Source organism: Lissotriton vulgaris, chromosome 5, assembly GCF_964263255.1.
Source record: "Lissotriton vulgaris chromosome 5, aLisVul1.2, whole genome shotgun sequence".
Classification (NCBI taxonomy): domain Eukaryota; kingdom Metazoa; phylum Chordata; class Amphibia; order Caudata; family Salamandridae; genus Lissotriton; species Lissotriton vulgaris.
In genome coordinates, this window is record NC_141693.1 from 347575327 (window position 1) to 347595648 (window position 20322).

A 20322-nucleotide genomic window follows, 5' to 3' on the forward strand; every position below is an offset into this window, starting at 1 on the left:
TCTCACCCTTAGTGGAGGAGTCGCCACTGCTTCTCTACAGACTTTCACAAAGCATTACTGCCTGGACAGTCAGGTCCATTGGAACAGGCACTTTTTTTTGTTTGGTGCTGCAGGACTTTTTGTTGTGGAACAATTTAGCAGACCCACTTCAGAGGAGGTATTGCTTGGGTATCTAGTCCAAGGTCAAAGACTGGAGCCAGAAAATGTGAGGGGGCAAACCCCTTTGTGACCGCGATCTACATGGTGATTTCACTGGGTGGGGGGAGACAGTGGACCAAGCACTGGTTGTTTGGGCTTCTTCGGTATGGGGTATCCCTCAAGTTCCTTGTAGTTCGACTCCTTGACGGCAAGCCTCCTTGAAGAGAATGTGCTGAGATGGAAAAGTCCAGTGCATGGTGACTGACATACACCTTTGGCCTGAATGCCCCAGCTACATTGATTTCTGGCCATGGGTGGACACAAAACATGCGTGTGCAATGACCTAGGTCTGTCTCGTGTTAAGGTGGACATGATGGACTGGGAAGGGGTGCAACAAGTGCTGCCTGTGAGGGGCAAGAGCACTTCAAAGGAGCGGACATCCACAACCTGAATTCCAAAGGATCAACATTAAATACTATTTGTGTCAGGAGTTGGACTATAAAGGACAGAGCAGGGGCCCACAAGTTGTTTAATAGCACTGTTCATTAGAATAAAGAAAGTTGCCAAGACTTCTAGCTGTTGTAACAGGGCTCTGTGGTTGGCCAAGGGCAATCACCAAGGAAGAAAAGACGATTTGTCCTAAGCCTGGATCACCGGCCTTCCATCTGCCAAGACCAGTGGACCTTTGGAGGATGAGGAGAGCACCTGAGAGGAGCGAGTCCCTGACGAGTGGATCCCACCGCTAGTAATTGAAGAGTGAGAGGCCTGGTCTGGTTGAGACAGTTGCAGGAATGTGGGCTGCTCACTCAGTTTTGCTGTAGTCAAAGACCCATGTGTTAGGCCAGAACCTGTGTAATCACCAAAGTTGGTGACCTCCAAGCATTCACGAAGGGGGCCACCTTGAAGTGCAGGTAGTCAACCATGTAGGCTTCAAAGTCATCAAACCCAGTGTGACCAATAAGGGAGGTGAACCGTGAATCAGACCAGCTGTCCTGATTTGTCGTGCAGAGAAAGCCAGGAGAAACTCTTACTGATTGCCGCAGGAGCCGGACAGGAATGCCCACACCACAAATGCGGGCTGTCCAAAGATTGAAGAGCCCGACACATCATTGGGGCAAGACCTGGAGAAGTCATGGGCCATCCGTATCAAGAGAGCAGAGATTGCAAAGGACAGCCCTGGTTCTAAAAGGATTACCAGCTGCCATCGGGCCAGATAAGATTGTTCCAGGCCGTTGGGGCTGCAGGGGACATGCACAAACTTAGCACCTAAACACTGCTAACATTTACTCTTACGGTGAGACAGACTTTGTTGCATGGGGGCCACATCTGGGAGTCTCCTCCAGTTTAGAATGGAGAGTACAAACCTCTCTAGACAGGACATAGAGACTCTGATATTTCACCCAGGATGAAGCTAGCAAGCTGACCTTAAGGGGTTGTGGAGATTATTTAGTCTTGATTCTATGCTTTGTGCAACCACATTAAAATATTCATTTTTTCATAAAAGCAGGTTTTGGGCTGGACAGCCATCGTATTGCCGTTACTATGTGTACTTTGAGTCCTGGGCCTGCATACGCCTCTCACATGCCTTCCCCTCCAAGAGCTTAGGACTGCTTGACCAGTGCTGCCACTGAGAGTGAAGTGCTGAAAGGGAGAGTACTTGGCCCAGTTACTAAGTACCTATAGTAGGTCAGGCCCCAGGATATCAGGAGTACACGCCCCAGCCCCCATGGTTGAGCCCTTTAACTTCTGTTTGCTCAGTGAATTTCCAAATGGGGTTCTGACAATTGGAGTGGGTCTGGCTACTGTGGTGGTAGCAAGAGCCGGGATTTTTTTTCTACAATTGGGGTGGATGAAATGCGTTACTTACCTGTAACAGCAGTTATCCAGTATTGGTGTCTTTCATAGATTCACATGCCTGAATCATTCCCCGTCGTCGAGACGGGAGCCCCGGTAATAGAAAAGTAATGTCCTATAGACATACATAGAGAAAAATAGGCCTAAGGGCCTTGCCTTAGTAGCCTATCTATGTCCTTTTGTAAAAAGGACCAAACTCCTAAGGGTAGCCAATCAGCTACCACCTCCCTCTAGAACCTTCCTGCCAGGAGCCTCAGTCTCTCAGATTTTCGTACGCACCAAGCTAGGTAGACGTAACATATGCTCTGTAGTGAGAGATGAGACCTTCCTGGGGAGGTGGGAGGGTTGCATGTGAATCTATGAAAGACACCAATACTGGATAACTGCTGTTACAGGTAAGTAACGCATTTCTTATCCAGTATTATGGGTGTCTTTCATAGATTCACATGCCTGAATCAGAATAGCAAGCAATACATTATGCACATATGCGATGGAATATAACAGTCTGAGATAAAACATATCATGTGACTAGATACCATCAGTAATATAAAGAGTAAAGTAAAGAAATGTGCATACCATTGCAGGACGGTGGGAAGTAGGAAGGCTCATCTTACTGGAATAGATGTCGAAGTACAGCTTGGCCCACAGCTGCATCCTGCATCAGTTCCGTGTCCAGGCAGTAGTGTCTGGTAAAGGTGTGCGGCGATTTCCAGGTGGCCGCCCTGCAGATGTCCAGAATCGGTACTCCAGCGAATAGTGCTGCCGATGTGGACACAGCTCTCGTGGAATGTGCTCGGACTGTGGAATGTAATGGACGTCCGGCTTTGTCATGACAAAATGCAATTGCCGCCGATATCCATCTGGAAATGGTTTGTTTGGAGAGTGGCATGCCTTTTCTTGGCCTGCTGAAGGCAACGAAAAGTTGTTTTGTCTTTCTGAAATCTTTCGTTTTGTCCAGATAAAATTTTAGACATCTCTTAATGTCCAGGGAGTGAAGAGATCTTTCAGCTACCGTGCTTGGGTTCGGGAAGAATGAGCGAAGCACAAGCGGTTCATTTAGATGGAAGTCCGAGGGGACTTTAGGAATGAAACGGGGGTTGGTTCTTAAAATGACTCTGTCCTCTCTAAATTGCAAGAAAGGATCCTGTATCGAAAGAGCTTGCAACTCACTGACTCTTCTGGCTGATGTTAAAGCTAAAAGAAGTGCAGTTTTCCATGAAATGTATTTGATATCAGCCCTATGGATAGGTTCAAATGGATGCTTCATTAATTGATTGAGGACAATATTCAGATGCCACGTTGGTGGTATTCGTCTTGGTCTAGGGAAAGATCTGTAAAGCCCCTTAAGAAACTGTTTTATCAGTCTGTCGGACCATAGTGAAGGACTTTTTGAAGTCCTTGTGAAGCGTGAGATTGCTGCCAGGTGTACCCTGATGGAAGCATGCGCAAGACCTGCTTGAGCTAGATGTAGTAGATAAGGCAGTATCTGCTCTGGAGTGATTCTGAAGGGATGTATATTGTTGTCTTTACACCAAATACAAAAGCGTTTCCATTTCAAGGAATAAGTTTTGTTCGTGCTAACTGCTCTTGCTTTAGCTAGGATTTCTTTGCACTCCTGTGGGATGCGTAGGTGACAGAATTCTCGGTACTCAGGAGCCAAGCCGATAATCTGAGAGATTTCAGATTCGGGTGGAGTATCTGGCCTTTGGACATCGAGAGTAGAGAAGGATGTTGATGCAGTTGGATTGATGGTCGGACCGATAGGCGACGGAGGTCCGCGAACCAATGTTGTCTCGGCCAGTGTGGGGCAATGAGAATCAATGTGCAATGTTCCATTTTCATTTTCCGGATGACTCTGCTTATCAGGGGAAATGGCGGAAATGCGTACGCAAACACGTTGCGCCATGCGATGGAAAATGCATTTCCTAATGACCTTTTTTGGGGATGCCAACTTGCGAAGCTGTGGCATTTCTTGTTCTCCTTGGTGGCGAAAAGGTCTATTTGCGGTTTTCCCCATGCCGAGAAGATGTTGTCTAGAACTTGTCGGTCCAGTTCCCATTCGTGGGACAGTGACCTCTGTCTGCTGAGAGCGTCTGCTATGACGTTGTCTTTTCCTGGGACATACTCCGATGTTAAAGTGATGCTGTTGAGTAGTAGCCAGTTCCAAATTTTTTGTGATTCGCGAGACAGTGTCAGCGAGCGTGTCCCTCCCTGCTTGTTTAAGTAGTGCATTGTGGTCGTGTTGTCCGTCCTCACGAGCACTGCTGAGTTTTTGATGCGAGGGAGGAATGCCTGTAAAGAGTGAAGGACTGCTCGTAGTTCTAGGAGGTTGATATGCAGAGCCTTCTCTTGTTCTGACCATCTGCCGCTGATTTGTAAGTCTTGAAGGACTGCACCCCATCCTTCGAGAGATGCGTCCGTCGTTATGACGTGTGGAGTTTCTGGTAACAAGAACGTGAGACCTTTGGATAGGTTCTTGTTCTTCATCCACCAATCCAGCGTTTCGGATATTTGTCGAGTGATGACTATGTGATCCTCGAAGGAATCTGTACATTGGGTCCACTGTTTGGTCAGGGCCTCCTGAAGGGGGCGCATTCTGAGCCGACAGTGAGGGATGAGTAGTATGCAGGAAGACATCATCCCTAGAAGAGATTTGAAAATCCGAACTTTGATGGTTTGTTTTGAAGATATTGCGGTAGCTAGAGACATCAGTTTGTGTTTTCTTTCTTGAGACGGGAAAGCTTTGGATGAAATGGTGTTTATAGTGGCCCCCAGGAATGTGATGATCTTGGTGGGTTGTAAAGTAGATTTCTCGAAGTTGAGAGTCAAACCCAGGTTCCGGAAAATATCGAGACAGGCGTTGGAAGACTGTTGCGCGTCTGTGAGAGACGGTGCTTTCACCAGCCAGTCGTCCAGGTAGGGGAAGACTTGGTGATTTTGTTGTCTCAGGAAAGCTGCCACAGGAGCCAGGCATTTTGTAAAAATGCGTGGCGCTGATTTGAGGCCGAATGGGAGGACACAAAATTGGAAGTGGAGACCTGCTACTTCGAATCGTAGGAATTTTTTGTGTCGTCTGTGTATTGGGACATGGTAATATGCATCTTGCAGGTCCAAAGACGTCATAAAGTCTCCTTCCTCTAGGGAACCTAAGATTTCCTGGATAGTCACCATTCGAAATGATTGGCTTTTCAGGAAGCCATTGAGCGCCCTGAGATCCAGAATGGGCCTCCACTTCTTCTTTTTCTGCTGGATTAAAAAGAAGCGGGAATAAAATCCCTTTCCCTTTTGAGCTGATGGGACTCGCTCTATTGCTCCCTTTTTTATCATGGAAGAGATTTCCTTTAGTAACATACGAAGGTGTTTGTGATGATGATGTTTGTGAGGAGGAGTTAACGGTGGGATGGAGTTGAATTCTAAGGTGTGACCGTGTTGGATTAATTGTAGCACCCACCGATCTGTCGTAATCGATTTCCAATTGTGGAGGAAATGTGTCAATTTGCCTCCAATTTTGAGCGGACAGGACGGTGAGGGGACTGGCTGCGGGAAATGGTCATTGTCTTCCGCCAGCCGTTTTCTTTTGGGATTTGCCCCTGAAGTTCGATCTCCCGTAGGAGGTTTGGCGACTTTGTTGTTGCTGTCGCTGCTGATATTGTGGGCGATTTTGATTGTATGAGTATGTGGATTTTCCTTGATAGGATCCTCTGTATGTGGATTGTCCTCTTCCTCTGTGCCCTCGAAAGGACTGGTTTCGGAATTGTAAAGTCCCGAGAGCCCTTGCTGTGTCGGTGTCTTTCTTTATCGTCTGCAAGGCTTCATCTATTTTTACTCCAAATAGTTGTTGACCGTCATAGGGCATATCTACAACTTTGGTTTGGACTTCTTGTCTGAAGGATGTCGCCTTGAGCCATCCTTGTCTGCGCAGAACTGCGGCTCCTGCCAGCTGTCTAAAGCCTGTCATGGCGACATCGACAGCTGAATCTATGATTTCCGATGCTGACATTTGACCTTCATGAAGGAGTGCCTGGACCTCATCTTTCAAGTTGTCAGGTACATGCGTGAGATACGGAGCAATATCTTCCCATAGTTGCCTATTGTATCTGCCTAGCAGAGCAATGGCGTTGGCTACTTTTACCGTCATGGCTGACGTTGTGGAGAAGCGTTTGCCTATGCCATCCAATTTCCTGCCCTCTTTGTCTGGTGGTGCGGACAGTGGTGAGGATGGGTTTCTGGAGTTTTTCTGGGCGGCTTGAGTGACGACCGAATCTGGTTTAGGATGTGAATTAAAGCAAGTGGGTGCCGTTGACGGAGCCCTATATTTTTTATCCAGTCTAGGGACCACTATTGAAACAGATGCAGGTGTTTGCATGAGTTGTAGCCCCTGATCCCAGATGTGATCTATTATGGGAATGGACCTTGCCTCTTTCTTTATAGGATCTTTGAAGTCATATAAGAAACAGTCCGTTATTTTTGTTTCCATTGTCATGTGAAATCTAGTGGCCGCTCTCTCTATTAAATTGTGGAATCCACCGATGTCCACTGGTGGAGAATCTGACGTGCTGGGTTCCGGTGTGGCCGGAGAATGAGCAACGTAATCCTCGTCATCCCTGTTTTGAGAGAGGTCATCTCTAACTTCACCTTCCTCAGGAGGTTCGTCGTCCTCATCTGAGGATTGGATGTTGTGAATCTGTTCACTCTCTTGGGGAAGAACCAAAGGCGCTGGTCTTGACCTTGGTGATTTCTGCTGTTTGGAAGATTCCTGAGAATTGTCTTTTGAAGGGTTCGTAGAGGATTCTGGGAATCGTTTTTTGTAGTCCGTGATCAGGAATTGAAGATCAGTGACTATCTCAGCCGGTAATACGATCATTGGAGTGACTCGAGTATGTACTTGAGCCTGATCAGTTTCCTCCGTAAAAATAACATCATCCCCGTCATCGTCAGTACTCTGGCATTTGACATTGAGATCTGACGGACTAGTAGCTTGTTCGAATTGTTCATAGTCCGATTCGTCATCTTGTAGTATGCGAGAAGGGAGCAGTGTTTGAACCCTACTGGGTGATGTTAAATCGGGCGTAATAGGGAGTTTGGTGACCTTTTTTGATGGAACTAACTCCGATTTTTTCCATGGCGTCGACGATGTCGTCGTCGACGATGTCGTCGTCGACGAGGTCGTCGTTGGAGCCGTCGATGGAATCGTCGTCGACCGTTTTTCAGGCGTCGACTGCCCCTTCGCCGATGAAGCTGTCGTCGACGGAGCGGGCGTCGACGGTGCGGCCGTCGACGTTGTCTTCGTCGACGTGGTCGTCGACGGTGCCTTCGCCGTCGTCGGCGTGGTCGTCGACGGTGCATTCGCCGTCGTCGGGGTGGTCGTCGACGGTGCCTTCGCCGTCGTCGAGGTGGTCGTCGACGGCACTTTCGTCGTCGACAGCGTAGTAGCCGTCGACGGTGCCCCTACCGTCGTCGGTGTCTTCGTCGACGATGCGCTTGGCTGAAGTCTCGTCGACGATGAAGGTGTTTTTGTCAACATAGATGACGACGGAGTTTTGACAAATGACTGCTGCTTTTTAATAAGTATAATCGACGATATTGGCTTACCCGTCGACGACGAGTGGGAGGTCGTCGTCGTTGAAGTCAAGGCTGACGATGCTACCGTCGTCGAGACTGTCGTCGTCGATGTGGAGACATATCTCGTTTTTCTTGAAGAGAACGTCATAGAAGCAGACGACGTGGACTGCGATGGCTTTCTGAAGGTTGTAGCATCCTTCACAGACGTGTCAGATCTTGCCTCAGAAGACTTTGAAGCAGTCTTTTTGTGAGGGACGTCTGAATGGCCAGGGGAAGCCTCCCTTGGCCTTTTCAAGGACAGTTTCGAAGAAACTGAAGCCATTTCACTGCCCTCCGAGGAGAGCACATCATCATCTCTGGTTTTGAGACTGTTTAACCAGAGGAGCAATCTTCCTTCTCTATCCTTAAGGGTTTTGGCAGAAAATGTTCTACATACCCTGCAGTCTTTTACTTTATGGTCAGGGTAGAGGCAGTAGAGGCAAGTCTCATGCTTGTCGTCGACGTGCAGTCTCTTCTTGCCACAAGAAGAACAGGCTCTGAAGAGTCCTTTTTTCTGTTGTTCAGTCATAGTTGAAGTATAATCCAAGTTTTTTGAAGAAAAGGAGAGAAATTGAAGAAACCTGAGGAGAGCTCAGGTGGGGACTCCCTAGCACAACGTGCGGTAGAAAATCTGAGAGACTGAGGCTCCTGGCAGGAAGGTTCTAGAGGGAGGTGGTAGCTGATTGGCTACCCTTAGGAGTTTGGTCCTTTTTACAAAAGGACATAGATAGGCTACTAAGGCAAGGCCCTTAGGCCTATTTTTCTCTATGTATGTCTATAGGACATTACTTTTCTATTACCGGGGCTCCCGTCTCGACGACGGGGAATGATTCAGGCATGTGAATCTATGAAAGACACCCATAATACTGGATAAGTAGACCTTTCTTTGTATTATGTCCAGGGTATCTGGCAACTCTATAGGCACAAGGGGCTTGCTCAGTGGCGAGTCTGGTGTGGAGGTTTTAGTATCAAGAGCAGTGGCTCAGAGCTCCGCGGCTTGGCTGGAGTCTTTTCAACTTGAGGCTCAGCACCCTTGCCTCAAGGCCTTTCCGGAGCACAGGATGGCTCTTGGCACCACGGCTTCTAAGGAAATGCAGCTTGGTCTGTGGTGGTGGCTGTGGTTGCCCAGAGTTATTCTTCCTTCACATAGGAAAAGCGTAAGTGCCCAACACTAGGTGGCCGGAGCGTTCAGAGAATGTAATTTCCAACAGAACATGCTACAAACAATCAATTTCCATGGGATTTCACGCAAAATTGTTGGTTTTAAAAGGTACACACAGTGATATATCAAGTTGTTGGATTTGCTTGGCATGCACTTGACGTGCGCCACCTTTCAACTTTTCTCAAGGGATATTATGAGTGTCCTGAGATGTGCATGTTTTCATGTTCTCACTAAATAGCTATAACTCCTATTTGATCTTCCTTCATTTACAATCTCATCAGCTTATAGCATTCCAGCACTGCTTGTGCATATTATTTTTATGGCAAAGGATGCATTTGTCAGGAGACCATCCTCATTTTTCGTGGAAGGTTCATGCAGTTACAAAGACTCTAATGGCACTATTTGACAGAGTGAATGACAGCACTGCATATCCATCAGCTTGATGCCTTACCCTGGATGACCAGCTTGGCGCTATCTTGGGCTTGTCCGGAGGAGCTGGTCACTCTGCAGGTATAGACTCCTTCACTTGCACGGTTAAGATTTGGAATCCTGCAGGGCAACAGATGGCACAGGTTTAAAAATAAAAATCACATGGGTGATCACCTTAAGTGCACAATAGTCATATCATCCATAATTCTCAGAATGTCTAGATCCTATGACAATTACCTTTGCAGACTTCAAAACAGAATACACTGCGTCTTCCCTAGATCGGTATAGTGAGTTGTCGCACACCAGCATCAACTGAGAAATCAGGCTTAGTGAAAAGAAGACTATTTAATAACCCGGTCCAATTTAGAGATCCCTACAGCCATCCTACAAAGTGACGTAGTAAAGATAGGTTCACAGTCATGTGCCATATATCAGAGGATGATACTCCGTAACACAGGTTTCACTAATTAAGGCCCAAACTGCCTTCAAGTAAGGAGTCAACCCCTATTCTTTCAAAGTAAATACCAGTGAAACCTCCGACTTAATTTTAAAATATCTTTTTAGTCTCTTAAGCCTCTGACAAAAACATTTCCTCGAATCTTATAAACAAATATAAGGTTAGAGACAAGTCTTTAAGTTCAATTAATGAGGAAAAATTATTAGGATGCGAGTTTCAAGAGAGAAACCACCAAATCTCATTACAAATTAACATGCTTCACATTGTTCATATATGGGCCAAATCTCGCTGTGTTCATCATCCAGCAACCTTGTGCTCTACACGAAGGGTAATTCTATATTAGCCTTGTATATCTACTCCTCTGAAATCCCACTACCAAATGCTTACCTTAATACCCCATTGTGCACGCTGTGGCTGGGTGACAGCTGTCCTCCGTCCTTGAGCCACTCTATCCTGGCCTCGGAAACTCCACTGAAAGCACAGTTAAACTCTGCAGTTCCACCAATGCCTTTCACGTCAATCTGGGGTGTGAGGCGAACTATCAATGGAGCTAAGAGAAAAAATTAATGACGTGAGCTGTTTTATGTCATCTATATCCCTTAGTACCAAGTGTTTTCACTTTATCTACCAAATACAAAATAATTACCTTCTCATTAGTAAGTATAGTTCTCTACTTAGTAAGTATAGTTCTCTACATGATCTTTTCTATGTCCACTAGCAGCAAAAGAAAAAAAAAGTTACCTACCTGTAGTGGTAGTTCTCCAGTATTGATGTCTTCCATAGATTCAAATGCTTGAATCATCACCGTCGCAGAGTTAGGACTCCCAAATAAACACGGCAATAGCAGGCATATTTTAAACATAGCACATAGTCTGTAATTAAATGGTTACTTACCAGTAGATTTGCAGCTTGAAGAATTTTCTGGATTCACTTGCTGTGCATTATTCCACCATCTAGAGGATGGGTCTGGTACCAGTTTTTTTTGGTGAGAGTCGACCAACATTTGGTGGTAACACCATCCCTTGTGTGACCTCAGACGGTGCACAGAAGTTCCTGTGAGTGGTCACCATATTCAAATTCTTTTTTCTCATTCCCTGTTTTTTTTTCCATAAGGTATTGTCTTACCTACCCGTTTTCTTCATCTCCCACTTTCGGGAAAAATCTTCAAGCTGCAAAACTACTCCTACTAATAAGTAGCCATTTCGTTTTGCAGCATGAACTCTTTTCTGAATTTGCATACTGTGTATCAGATTATGTAGCGGTATCCCATTCCTTGGGTAAGTTAGGTTGAAGTGTGGATGTGTTGGCAAATAGGTGTTGGAGTACTTTCTGTCCCACCTGTGCTTCCTTGTTCATTTGGATGTCCACGCAGTAGTGTTTTGTTAAGGTGTGTGGAGATGACAAGTTTGCTGTCATGCAGATTTCGTCAATGGGTAAGTTTACTAGGAATGTGACCACTGCACTTTTTTCCTGGTTGAGTGTGCTCTGGGGAGCACAGTAAAAAAAAATCCACTCGGTTGTAGCAGGTTTCTATAGTTTCTGCTATCACATGAGATTGTTCCCTTGGTCACTAGTGATCCCTTGCTTGTTCTGGCAAAGGAGACAAAAAATAGGTTTCCCTTGTGAAAACCCTTTGTTTCCTGTAGGTATGACATCATTGCTCTTATAATGTACAGTGTGTGAAGGGCTTTCTCTGCTTGCGTTTTTAGTTGTTGGATGAAGGCAGGTAGTTGCATGCATTAGTTGATGTGTAATTGAGATACAACCTTTGATAGGAACTGTGGGTTCATACGGAGGTCTACTTTCTCCTTTTGGATTTGCAGGTATGGTTCTTGTGTTCTCAGTGCTTGTAGCTCGCGGACCCTCAGTAGAGATGTGATTGCTTTTAAGAAGGTCTTTAAATCCATCTTGTGCATTGGCTCAAAAAAGGCTCTGTCATCAATTGTGTTAGTACTGTGTTTAGGTTCCGATGGGCGCTACCCTCTTTGACCCTTCCAGGAATATTTTTATTACTGGGAATGTAAAGAGACTGCTCTATATTGTACCTCTAGTATAAGCTACTATTGTGGCTAAGTGAAACTGTAGTGATGCGTAGGTCAGGCCGTTATCCAAGAGGTGTGTGAGGTATGTTAGTACAGTTTCCTGTTCTGCTCTTGTCTGCATCCTGTTGTCAATGCACCAGTAGATGTACTGGTTATCCTCCATGTGGCATTTTCTTGTGCTTGGTTTCCTAGCCTCTCTAAGAATTTCCATTGTCATGGGGTAGCTGTAGATGGCAGGATTCTAGGTATTTAAGAGCAATGCTGCTAGACTCAGAGTGGCCGGTTCCGGATGGTCCGCTCTTTCGTTTTGCATGGTTAGCAGATCCTGCTCTGCCCTGATTGGGATCATTTGCCCCCTGGACATCTCCAGTAGGTCCGAGTACTAGGTCCACTTTGCCCATTGTGGGGCTATGAGGATGAACGGTGTCTGGCATTCTTGCTTTGTCCAGTACCCTTGGCATCAGGGGAATCGGCAGACAGGAGTATGCAAATTTTCTTGACCAGTTCATTGACCGGGCATTCATCTTCGATTAGTGGTGTGGGAAACTGGAGGCAAAATCTTGGCCTTTTGCATTTGCAGGTATGCAAAGAGGTCTATATTTTGATGTGCCCTAGATTTTGAAGACGCTGTACAGTACCTCCTGCTTCATCTCCCATTTGAGGGGGGAGCTGTCTTGCTTGCTCAGTCTGTATGCCTCTGTGTTCTGCTTCCCAGGTAGGTGGATTGTTTGCAGTGTGATGTCCCTTGGGATTGCCCACCTTCAGACGTCTTGGGCCAGTTGAACAGACGGAAGAACTTTTCTCCCCATCATTAGTTGAGGTAGAACATAGTTGTGTAGTCCGTTTGGATCAGTACTGTGTATCCTATAATATATGCCCCTGGAAAGCAGTCAAGGAAAGAGAAACTCATCAAGATAGTTTACATGTCTCACAGTATCCATGTGGTTTCAGAGTCCTCTGACCTTCAAGTTGCCTGTGTGTGCTCCCAAACCCTTGTGAGATGGACCCGTGGTTATGTTCACCATGGGTCATGGTGTTTTGAAAGGTCTCCCTACGGGCACATTTATTGCGTTTCACCATTTTCTTTTCTTTTGTACTTTCGCTGTGAGAACCACTAGATCTTCCTAGCTCCCCATGGCTTGTGACCATCCATTTCAGATCCATTAGAGTATGTAGAACCTATGCTGTCTTGCATTCGGTATAACTGGGATGCATGAAGCCATCATGCCTATCAACTTCATGACAGTCCTCACTGTTGGAGACTGAACCCTCTGGTAAAGGAGAGTTTGCTCTGCAATCGCCTCTGCTCTCTTGCAGACTGGGTATGCATGCGCTGTTCTTGAACTCATGGTTGCTCCCATGGACACTTTCACATGGTCAGATTGTGGAGAAGACTTCTTGTGGTTTATTGTGAACCCGAGGCACTGCTGCGGTGCCATTACGGTCTGCATGTCCTTGTGGCATCTTTGCTTGGAATGTGCTCTTACCAACCAGTTGTCTAGGAAGGGTTAGACATGAATGCTTTGTCTTCTTAGGTACCCTGCTACTTCCGCTAGCCGCTTTGCGAATACCCTTGCTCCTTCAGTTTGCCACTTTTAGTTTCATTATCAACATAAAACGTAATGTCCCCGAATCTAATGGGAAAATAAGACTGGAGTAACCAACACAGCACCACCTTCTTGTATGTAATAAAGTGTCACATAAGAGGCACGCACTTGCCATTCATAGACGCACAGATAGGCAGAATACTTGGCGCCGGTGGGCAATGTCCATTTCAGTGGTCTCCCTGGGAGTACGTCAGATAATTCATGTTCTCTGAAGCTTGGGTTCACGGGAATACCAGAGTGTCCCCTAATTTGGCTTAGTGATGCATTAAAACGGTGTTTTGTTTCGGGCAAGATATTCTGTGAATATATGGTTAGTAATGTAATTCCCTAGGAGGCGGGGAAGACTCTTACTACCCTATGAAGGGGTGTGTCCCCTATCCCTAGAACATGTTGTTATTGGAGGGTACAGTTGGGTGAAGTGGGTGGAGTGTCTTCTAGAAGAAGAGCAAAGTGATCACTCACCACCGCCACTGAGCACCTCCGCTGGCCCGAGGCGCTACAGGCCTAGACGCCGCTCCGCAGACCTCGCATGATGTTTGGTCATGTTGTCCATTCAGGAAGCTTGCCCAACCCACCAGGTTTCGAAGAAGCAATCCAGGGGGATCGGTCGAGAGAGCGATGCTTCGTCTTAAAGACCCAGGCACACAAGAATATAGAAATAAAGAACTAGAGTTCGAATCAGTGTCAGAATGCCAAGCGGAAATAGAGGCCATGTTTAGTGAAGAGTGAAAACTCACAGCATTTCCGTGCATCTGTCTACAAGAAAATAAAAAACAGAGTTCCAAGGGCCACATTATGGAGTTTTATCTCTGGAGTTCACTATTGTAATGCTGTAATCAGTTCCTAGGGACTATTCTAGGAGTGCCTTGTCTAATTCTAATAAATGGACTGCTCATCCCAAAGTAACTAGAAGATCAGGCAGAGTTCAGCCCACAAACCAAGCACAACTGCTCATGGAGAATAGTCAGAAACTCTTATCACATTGCTTTGCATTTTCTACCTGACCACAGGACTGCCCTCATTGTGCAATGTGTGTAAGATCATCATATTTGCATGTGCCTGCCAAGCCACATACTATTTGAATATGGACAATGGGATGCTCTTTTGATAGCCACCAGGGCGAGCAGTCAAGATAAAGCACAGGTGTGATGTGCATTATTTTATTTCATACAGAGCCACACAAACTTATCTGTCGGCTGTTTGGGTAGGTGCGATGTGTATTCTGCTTGGGCTTAAAAAAAGGAAAATTCTAATCTGCAGAATGCTGGCTAAAAAGAACGTATAAGCAGACTAGGATGCCTGTGGTACAGGTTTTGATGCTATAGACTGTTGGTGGTATTTGGGTAGTCTCAGTGGATGATTAAAATGAGTGATCAGAGAATAAGGCTGGAGTACGACAAGGCCAGCACAACTCACTGTATGTTGTCTATGCGACACCTGTGACTTGAGGCAGGACATCAGAATATTTAGTTTTCCAGATTTTGTTAGGGAAAATATTTCTGTCATCAAGGGTGCACCTGTGGTAGGCAGGGGGGTATTAAAAAAACATATTGCATGGGCGTCACATATGTAGGGCATCTCCATGCTCTTTGGGCTGGTGTGAAATGCAAAAATAATGCACAGTTAAGACAGCTGTGTTCTGAGAAAGACGGACATAATAAGAATTGCAAGTGAAAATGTACTATCCTATTACAGGTCGACTGTATGTAAAGATTGGGAGTTGTGGTTCTTGCAACATAAATGGGTCATATACGGGTTCAATGTGGAAGTGTATTGTTTCATATTGCAAAACTCAAAATAAAAACAAAACAAGCATTTACAATGCAATAGGTCTCACATTATTAAAGTTTGAGCTATTGGCATTGCTAATGAATGCAACACCAATAGCTCAAACTTTAATAATGTGGGACCTATTGCATTGCAAATGCTTGTTTAAATCTGTTGTAACACCTTGTCTACCTACTGCCCATAAAGGGTGTCGCCTGTGAAGGGCATGCTGTTGTGTCTGCTGCATCCAGGGCAGATTTAAGGCAGGTGTGTGTGATATTTTTGCCCTCCTGGATCACAGTCTTGGCCCTCCTGCGTTACTCCTCTGGATTGCTGTAGAGGTTAAGAAGCATGTTGGAGTTAGCTATTCTCCACAGTGTTGTTGCTTCCTTCTCCATCTTCCTCCTCACCAGACCAAGTCTCTTGCTCTCCTTCTCTGGTGGTGGCCCAGTCGGTGTGGGGTATATAACTCAGGGGAATGATTCAATTAAGGAGTACAGAGGCCAGAATCAATATGCTAACATTTCAACAAACAAATTACCTCTGACACCATAGATCACAATAAGTCTTATGCCACACTAGTCCATTTTATTGACTCTGGGCTTTTATTCTTATTTTTTCTTTTTTTCAAAACTTATTTTCATTTAAGAATTCCTTCACCAGATACATTACAACATCTCTTCCATATTTATTTAAAAAAAAACATTTATATACAACACGTATACACAATATATGACTAACTAGACAAACTTCAGCTTCTTACACATAAACTCATGTATTCCTGTACATCATATATGTGATATTTCATTTGATTCACACACTGGGATACATTTTTTCACCACTTTTATAGCAATTTTTTCTATTCTTCAGTGGTTTATTAAGTTCACACACTGAAGTAGTGTCAACGCTTTATATGGTCCTAGTTCTCTTCGTGTCCTACGTTTTTATGAGGTGCTGGGACCTTATTCCACTTTGTCCTCAGCACTATCTATTTATCTGGTCTTGCATGGGGTCAGAGACTATTTTCAAACTTTATAGATGAGCCAGACTGCTCCAGCTCAAATGGCTGAAAGAAACAGCGTCTTATTGTCCTTGTTTGCTCTGAGCCTCTATGTAAGCCGACATGTTTCGACCTTATATGGGTGGGACCAACACACTATGTTTATGGGAAGGTCTTCATCAGGGCTGGATTAGGTTCAGGTAGGATATCTTTTACCTGTGTGAAATAACAATATGACTAGTTTTAGTGTGTGCTAGTATTCCTTGTAATCATAAAAATACGTGACTTTTGGTGCCTTACGTACCGTTTTCTATTGCTGCATTGCGATGCAATGACTTTCTGCCTGTTTAAATAAAATCAAGATGACATCTCAATTATGAGACGTCTTTTTGTATGTAGTCTGAAATCTAAAGGTAACTAACTAAACACCTACCGGGTCACTTGTTGTTTGTGGGAGCAAATTGTCTAAGGTTGCCGTGTCTTGGGTTCTGTTGCTTGCTGGGTTTTACGAATGCTGATGGAAATAAATGAGCACCGCATTATGGCTTTGCACGGAAATATCCTAGCGTTTCTTAGTGCTCGCATGCTGGTTAGGGCAGATGGCGTGTCTCCGTGGTTATTCAACCTTATTTGTTACATGCTGGGAGTATGGAATATTCTCATGCTCGCAAAGTGAAGGGATGTGCATACTATTCATTGTGCTGGAATGATATATTGTGTATGCCCCCATGCCGGCAAGTGATGATTTTACTCAATTGTAGGCTCTAAGTGTGTGATGTTGCATAGACATGCTCCCAAGCATTCCCGGACTTCGTACCTCTTATCGCAGTTAAATTTCCTCGTCTGCTGTTAGTTACGGGGTTCTTGCTCCGGCATCCATCTGTGAGTCACCAAACGCTGAGTTAGGTTGGCGTTAACTTATTTCCTACACACGCTTGCCTTGCGTGTGACATAATTGCGTGTGGAGGCAACGACGTGCCGATACTTCCTGGTTACTCACTTCTTGCATCTCGCATAATTTTGTATTGCGCATGTGTGTCTCCCCTTGTAGTTCGTGGTCACAGGGCCAGTACTTCCTGGTAGTACGTTCCTAACGTCACACATTTTTGTGTATTGTGCATGCGGGTCGCTCCTTTTGTTTGTTGTCATGGCGATATATACATAATTCATTCATGTAACCGATCTGGTATATGTTGTGCTTGCGGGAAACTCCAAAGATAAAAAACGCTGTGTGAGATTTAAAGAAATGTTTGGTTATGTGCAGTTTGTTAATTCAGACATTTCATTAAGGCTGGTTTTAGTCGTGCCCAAGAACATAATGGTTTTTGCTTCTATTTTGGACAGAAGATTCTCAGTATTACTTCCAGTCGCGTGCCGCAAAACTGTCCATTTTATTTCAGTGGCGCCATGCCCCTTTTCAATACAGTGAGAGACCATAGGTGCATTAGGCGTCTTGCATCTAATGCGTGACCGATGTTGTGTGTTGCGTTTTTTTATTGGCTGACTGTTTTTCCCAATGTATGCTTTGGTGCATGGGCAAATGACACAATAGACAACGTTGTGAGTGTTGCAATTTGTGAATTAGTCATGCTTTATGTACTTGTTGCCATATGTAAATGTTGTCCCTTCTATTGTGCTGTCGCATGACGCACAATTGCCACATTTCTTGTGACCTTTAATTGGTCGTAGGGACAGCATTGTTCGTAGGGAAGTATCCTGTTTTTTTACTGTAGTATTTGTACGCACAAGCTTATCTTTTATGCTGTTCTTCTTTAGGGCAAATATTGGTAACTGCGTGAATGGTTCAAGGCCTTTCCCTGTATTCCAGTTTTTTCTGACAATTTATTGCACCTCATTGGTGAGACATGAAAAACTTGTAACACAGACCAAGGGAATACTCTCTATCTTTTTTCTTGGTGTAAGGAGAGAATCTTGCGGAATGTACCATGCCTTTTTCATAGCTTTTTTTAGCAGTTTTTTTGGATAATTCCCTGCTATGAGTTTATTCAGAAGTATTGCAGCGTTGTCAAAGTAGTCTTCCTTTCTGGTACAAATACGCCTTATTCTGAGGAACTGGCTCAGTGGTAAATTCTCACGCAAGTTGCGCTGGTGGAAACTTGAAAAATGCAAGAATGTGTTCCTGTCGGTCTTTGTATATAGAGTAGTATATAGGTGCCCTTTGTCGTGTTTAATCATGAGATCCAGGAAATGTATTTCCCATTTGCTGGTATTAAGAGTGAACTGGATGTCCAGATTCCGGTTATTCAACCAGATTCAAATGCTTTAAGCGGTTTGTCTTTTCCTCTTTAGAGCATGAACACATCATCAATATAACAATGCAACATTTTGATGTGTCCATCGTACAGATTGTTGTTTTAAATCCACTTGTCTTCGAATAGTGCCATAAACATTATGGCCATTTCTGGGGTGAAAGGACACCCCATCGCGGTCCCCATTACCTGTACAAATTGGATGTCATTGGAAGTAAAAAAGTTGTATTTGAGGCATATCACAGCCGGTTGCAGGAGGAAGTCAGTGGGCACATTATGGGGGCGAGTACGTTTATGCAGGAAAACTTGAAGGGCTCCAGTCCTGCTTCTTGAGGAAAGTTGGAATAAAGGCTCACTATATATAATATTACTAGTATCTCGTGTTCTTGCTCAAATGGTTGACCTTCCAGCAGGCTGATAGCTTGCATGGTATCTCTTATATAGCTAGCAGTGTCACTCACTAGAGGTTTAAAAAGGTGTTGACGTATTTTACCGGTCGTTCAGTATAGAGTTCACACCTGAAATTATAGGTCTTCCGGGAGGGTATCTTCGGTAAGACATACAATATTGGTGTCCTCGGGTTCTCATTCATAAAGTATTGGGCCTCTTTCTTGGCCAGCCACCACTCCTCCTCTTCTCCAGTAGATATCAGGGCAACGAGTTTGGCAGTTATCTTTTTGTTCCAGTCTTCCTCGGTTTTCCTATAGTATCTCTGATCAGATAGTGGCGTGTAACCTCAGCTTCGTATTTTTCTCGTTGCAGTATCATAATACCGCCGCCTTTATCTGAGTGCTTGATTATAAGTTGTTTGTTTTGCATCAGATGGTCTAGAGCTTGCTTTTCATTTTTGGGTAAGTTCCATCTGGTAAAAATGTTCTTTTGGTCCAGATTTTCCAAATCCCTTAATACATTCTTTTCAAATGTCAACAGGTCTATGGGCATATTGGTTGCATTTCGAAAAAAGGTTGATGTGGGGACATTGTTTCTTTTTGTTGCAGTGGAGACAATGATTGAACCTGCGTGGACATTGCCTTTAATATATTTTGGATCTTGGGTGGAATGTTTGTATATTTCTTTTTCCACTCACGGGGTCACAGCTCTTGCTGTAGCCGGGTCGCAGAAGGCCTTTGTCCCCTAGTTGAGGATTCTGGGGAGCATAGGTAGGTAGAGGTTCACCTTTTTTGAAAGCATTAGAGTTTCCAGCAGAAAGCATGTCTTCTCTTTTTCCCCCTCCAGGCTCACCCCTTTGGTGTCTGCAACCCTTTTGATAAGGCTGTTTTATAGGGACAAGCAGTCAGGAAGTGAAGGCCTTGAGTGGTAGCAGTCTTACTCTTCTTCAGGGGACTTGGCATTGAGGTCCTGTCATGTGTCTTAGAACTGGCTGTGTTCCTTGAAAACTGCTGCCTCCTCATCCTCGAGTTCGTAGAACTCTTCTTGTTTCTTTTTGTGTGGCTCTGGGGTTGCAGAGCCTCCATGCCTGGCTGATCGTGTTCGACCCCTCTGTGTTCTGGAAGTTTAGTTGGGATGGCCAACTCCCTTAAAGAGTCCAACTCCTCCTTCCTTTGCAGTAGGGCTGCCATTTTGGTCCGAACCTTTGTTTCTACCACTCGACCTCGAGTGCTCGGTTAGGTGTCGACCATGGGCGGTGTTTTTCTTATAGGTTTAGATGGCTCTCCTGGCCCCGAAGCTTGCCCTTTTCCCTCGTGAGCCCTTGCTTTCATCGGCGGCTTTGTTAATTACTTATCCCCATCGGTGTCCTTTGGTCAGGACCCATGTGGCTCTCGTTTTGTGCTGACCTTCGATTGCTGGATGTTTTGAAGCCAAGGCTGCATTCAAAGGCTTAGCGTCCATGCCTTTCGGTGGTTTCATTACCTTTAGCTGTTTCTTCTTGGTGCCCTCCGCGCGTTCTTTACCTCTCGTCTTCTTTAGGCATCAGTTGTGGAGTCTTAGATGTCCGGCTCCTCTCACTGCTTCAGCCTCCGTAACGTTTTCCTC

The 20322-nt window shown here is 45.0% G+C and overlaps 1 protein-coding gene across 19 annotated transcripts in view; it reads right to left on the reverse strand.

The window, feature by feature from the left end:
• Positions 1-20322, reverse strand: part of HSPG2 (heparan sulfate proteoglycan 2) — a 936289-nt gene that overhangs the window by 120104 nt on the left and 795863 nt on the right. For all 19 annotated transcript variants that reach the window (XM_086921606.1, XM_086921602.1, XM_086921600.1 and 16 more), the window contains 2 exons: positions 10029-10191; positions 9207-9304 (listed from right to left, as the gene is read on the reverse strand). In XM_086921606.1, the coding sequence (XP_086777732.1) occupies positions 9207-9304; positions 10029-10191 (261 nt within the window). The remainder of the gene's footprint in view (positions 1-9206; positions 9305-10028; positions 10192-20322) is intronic.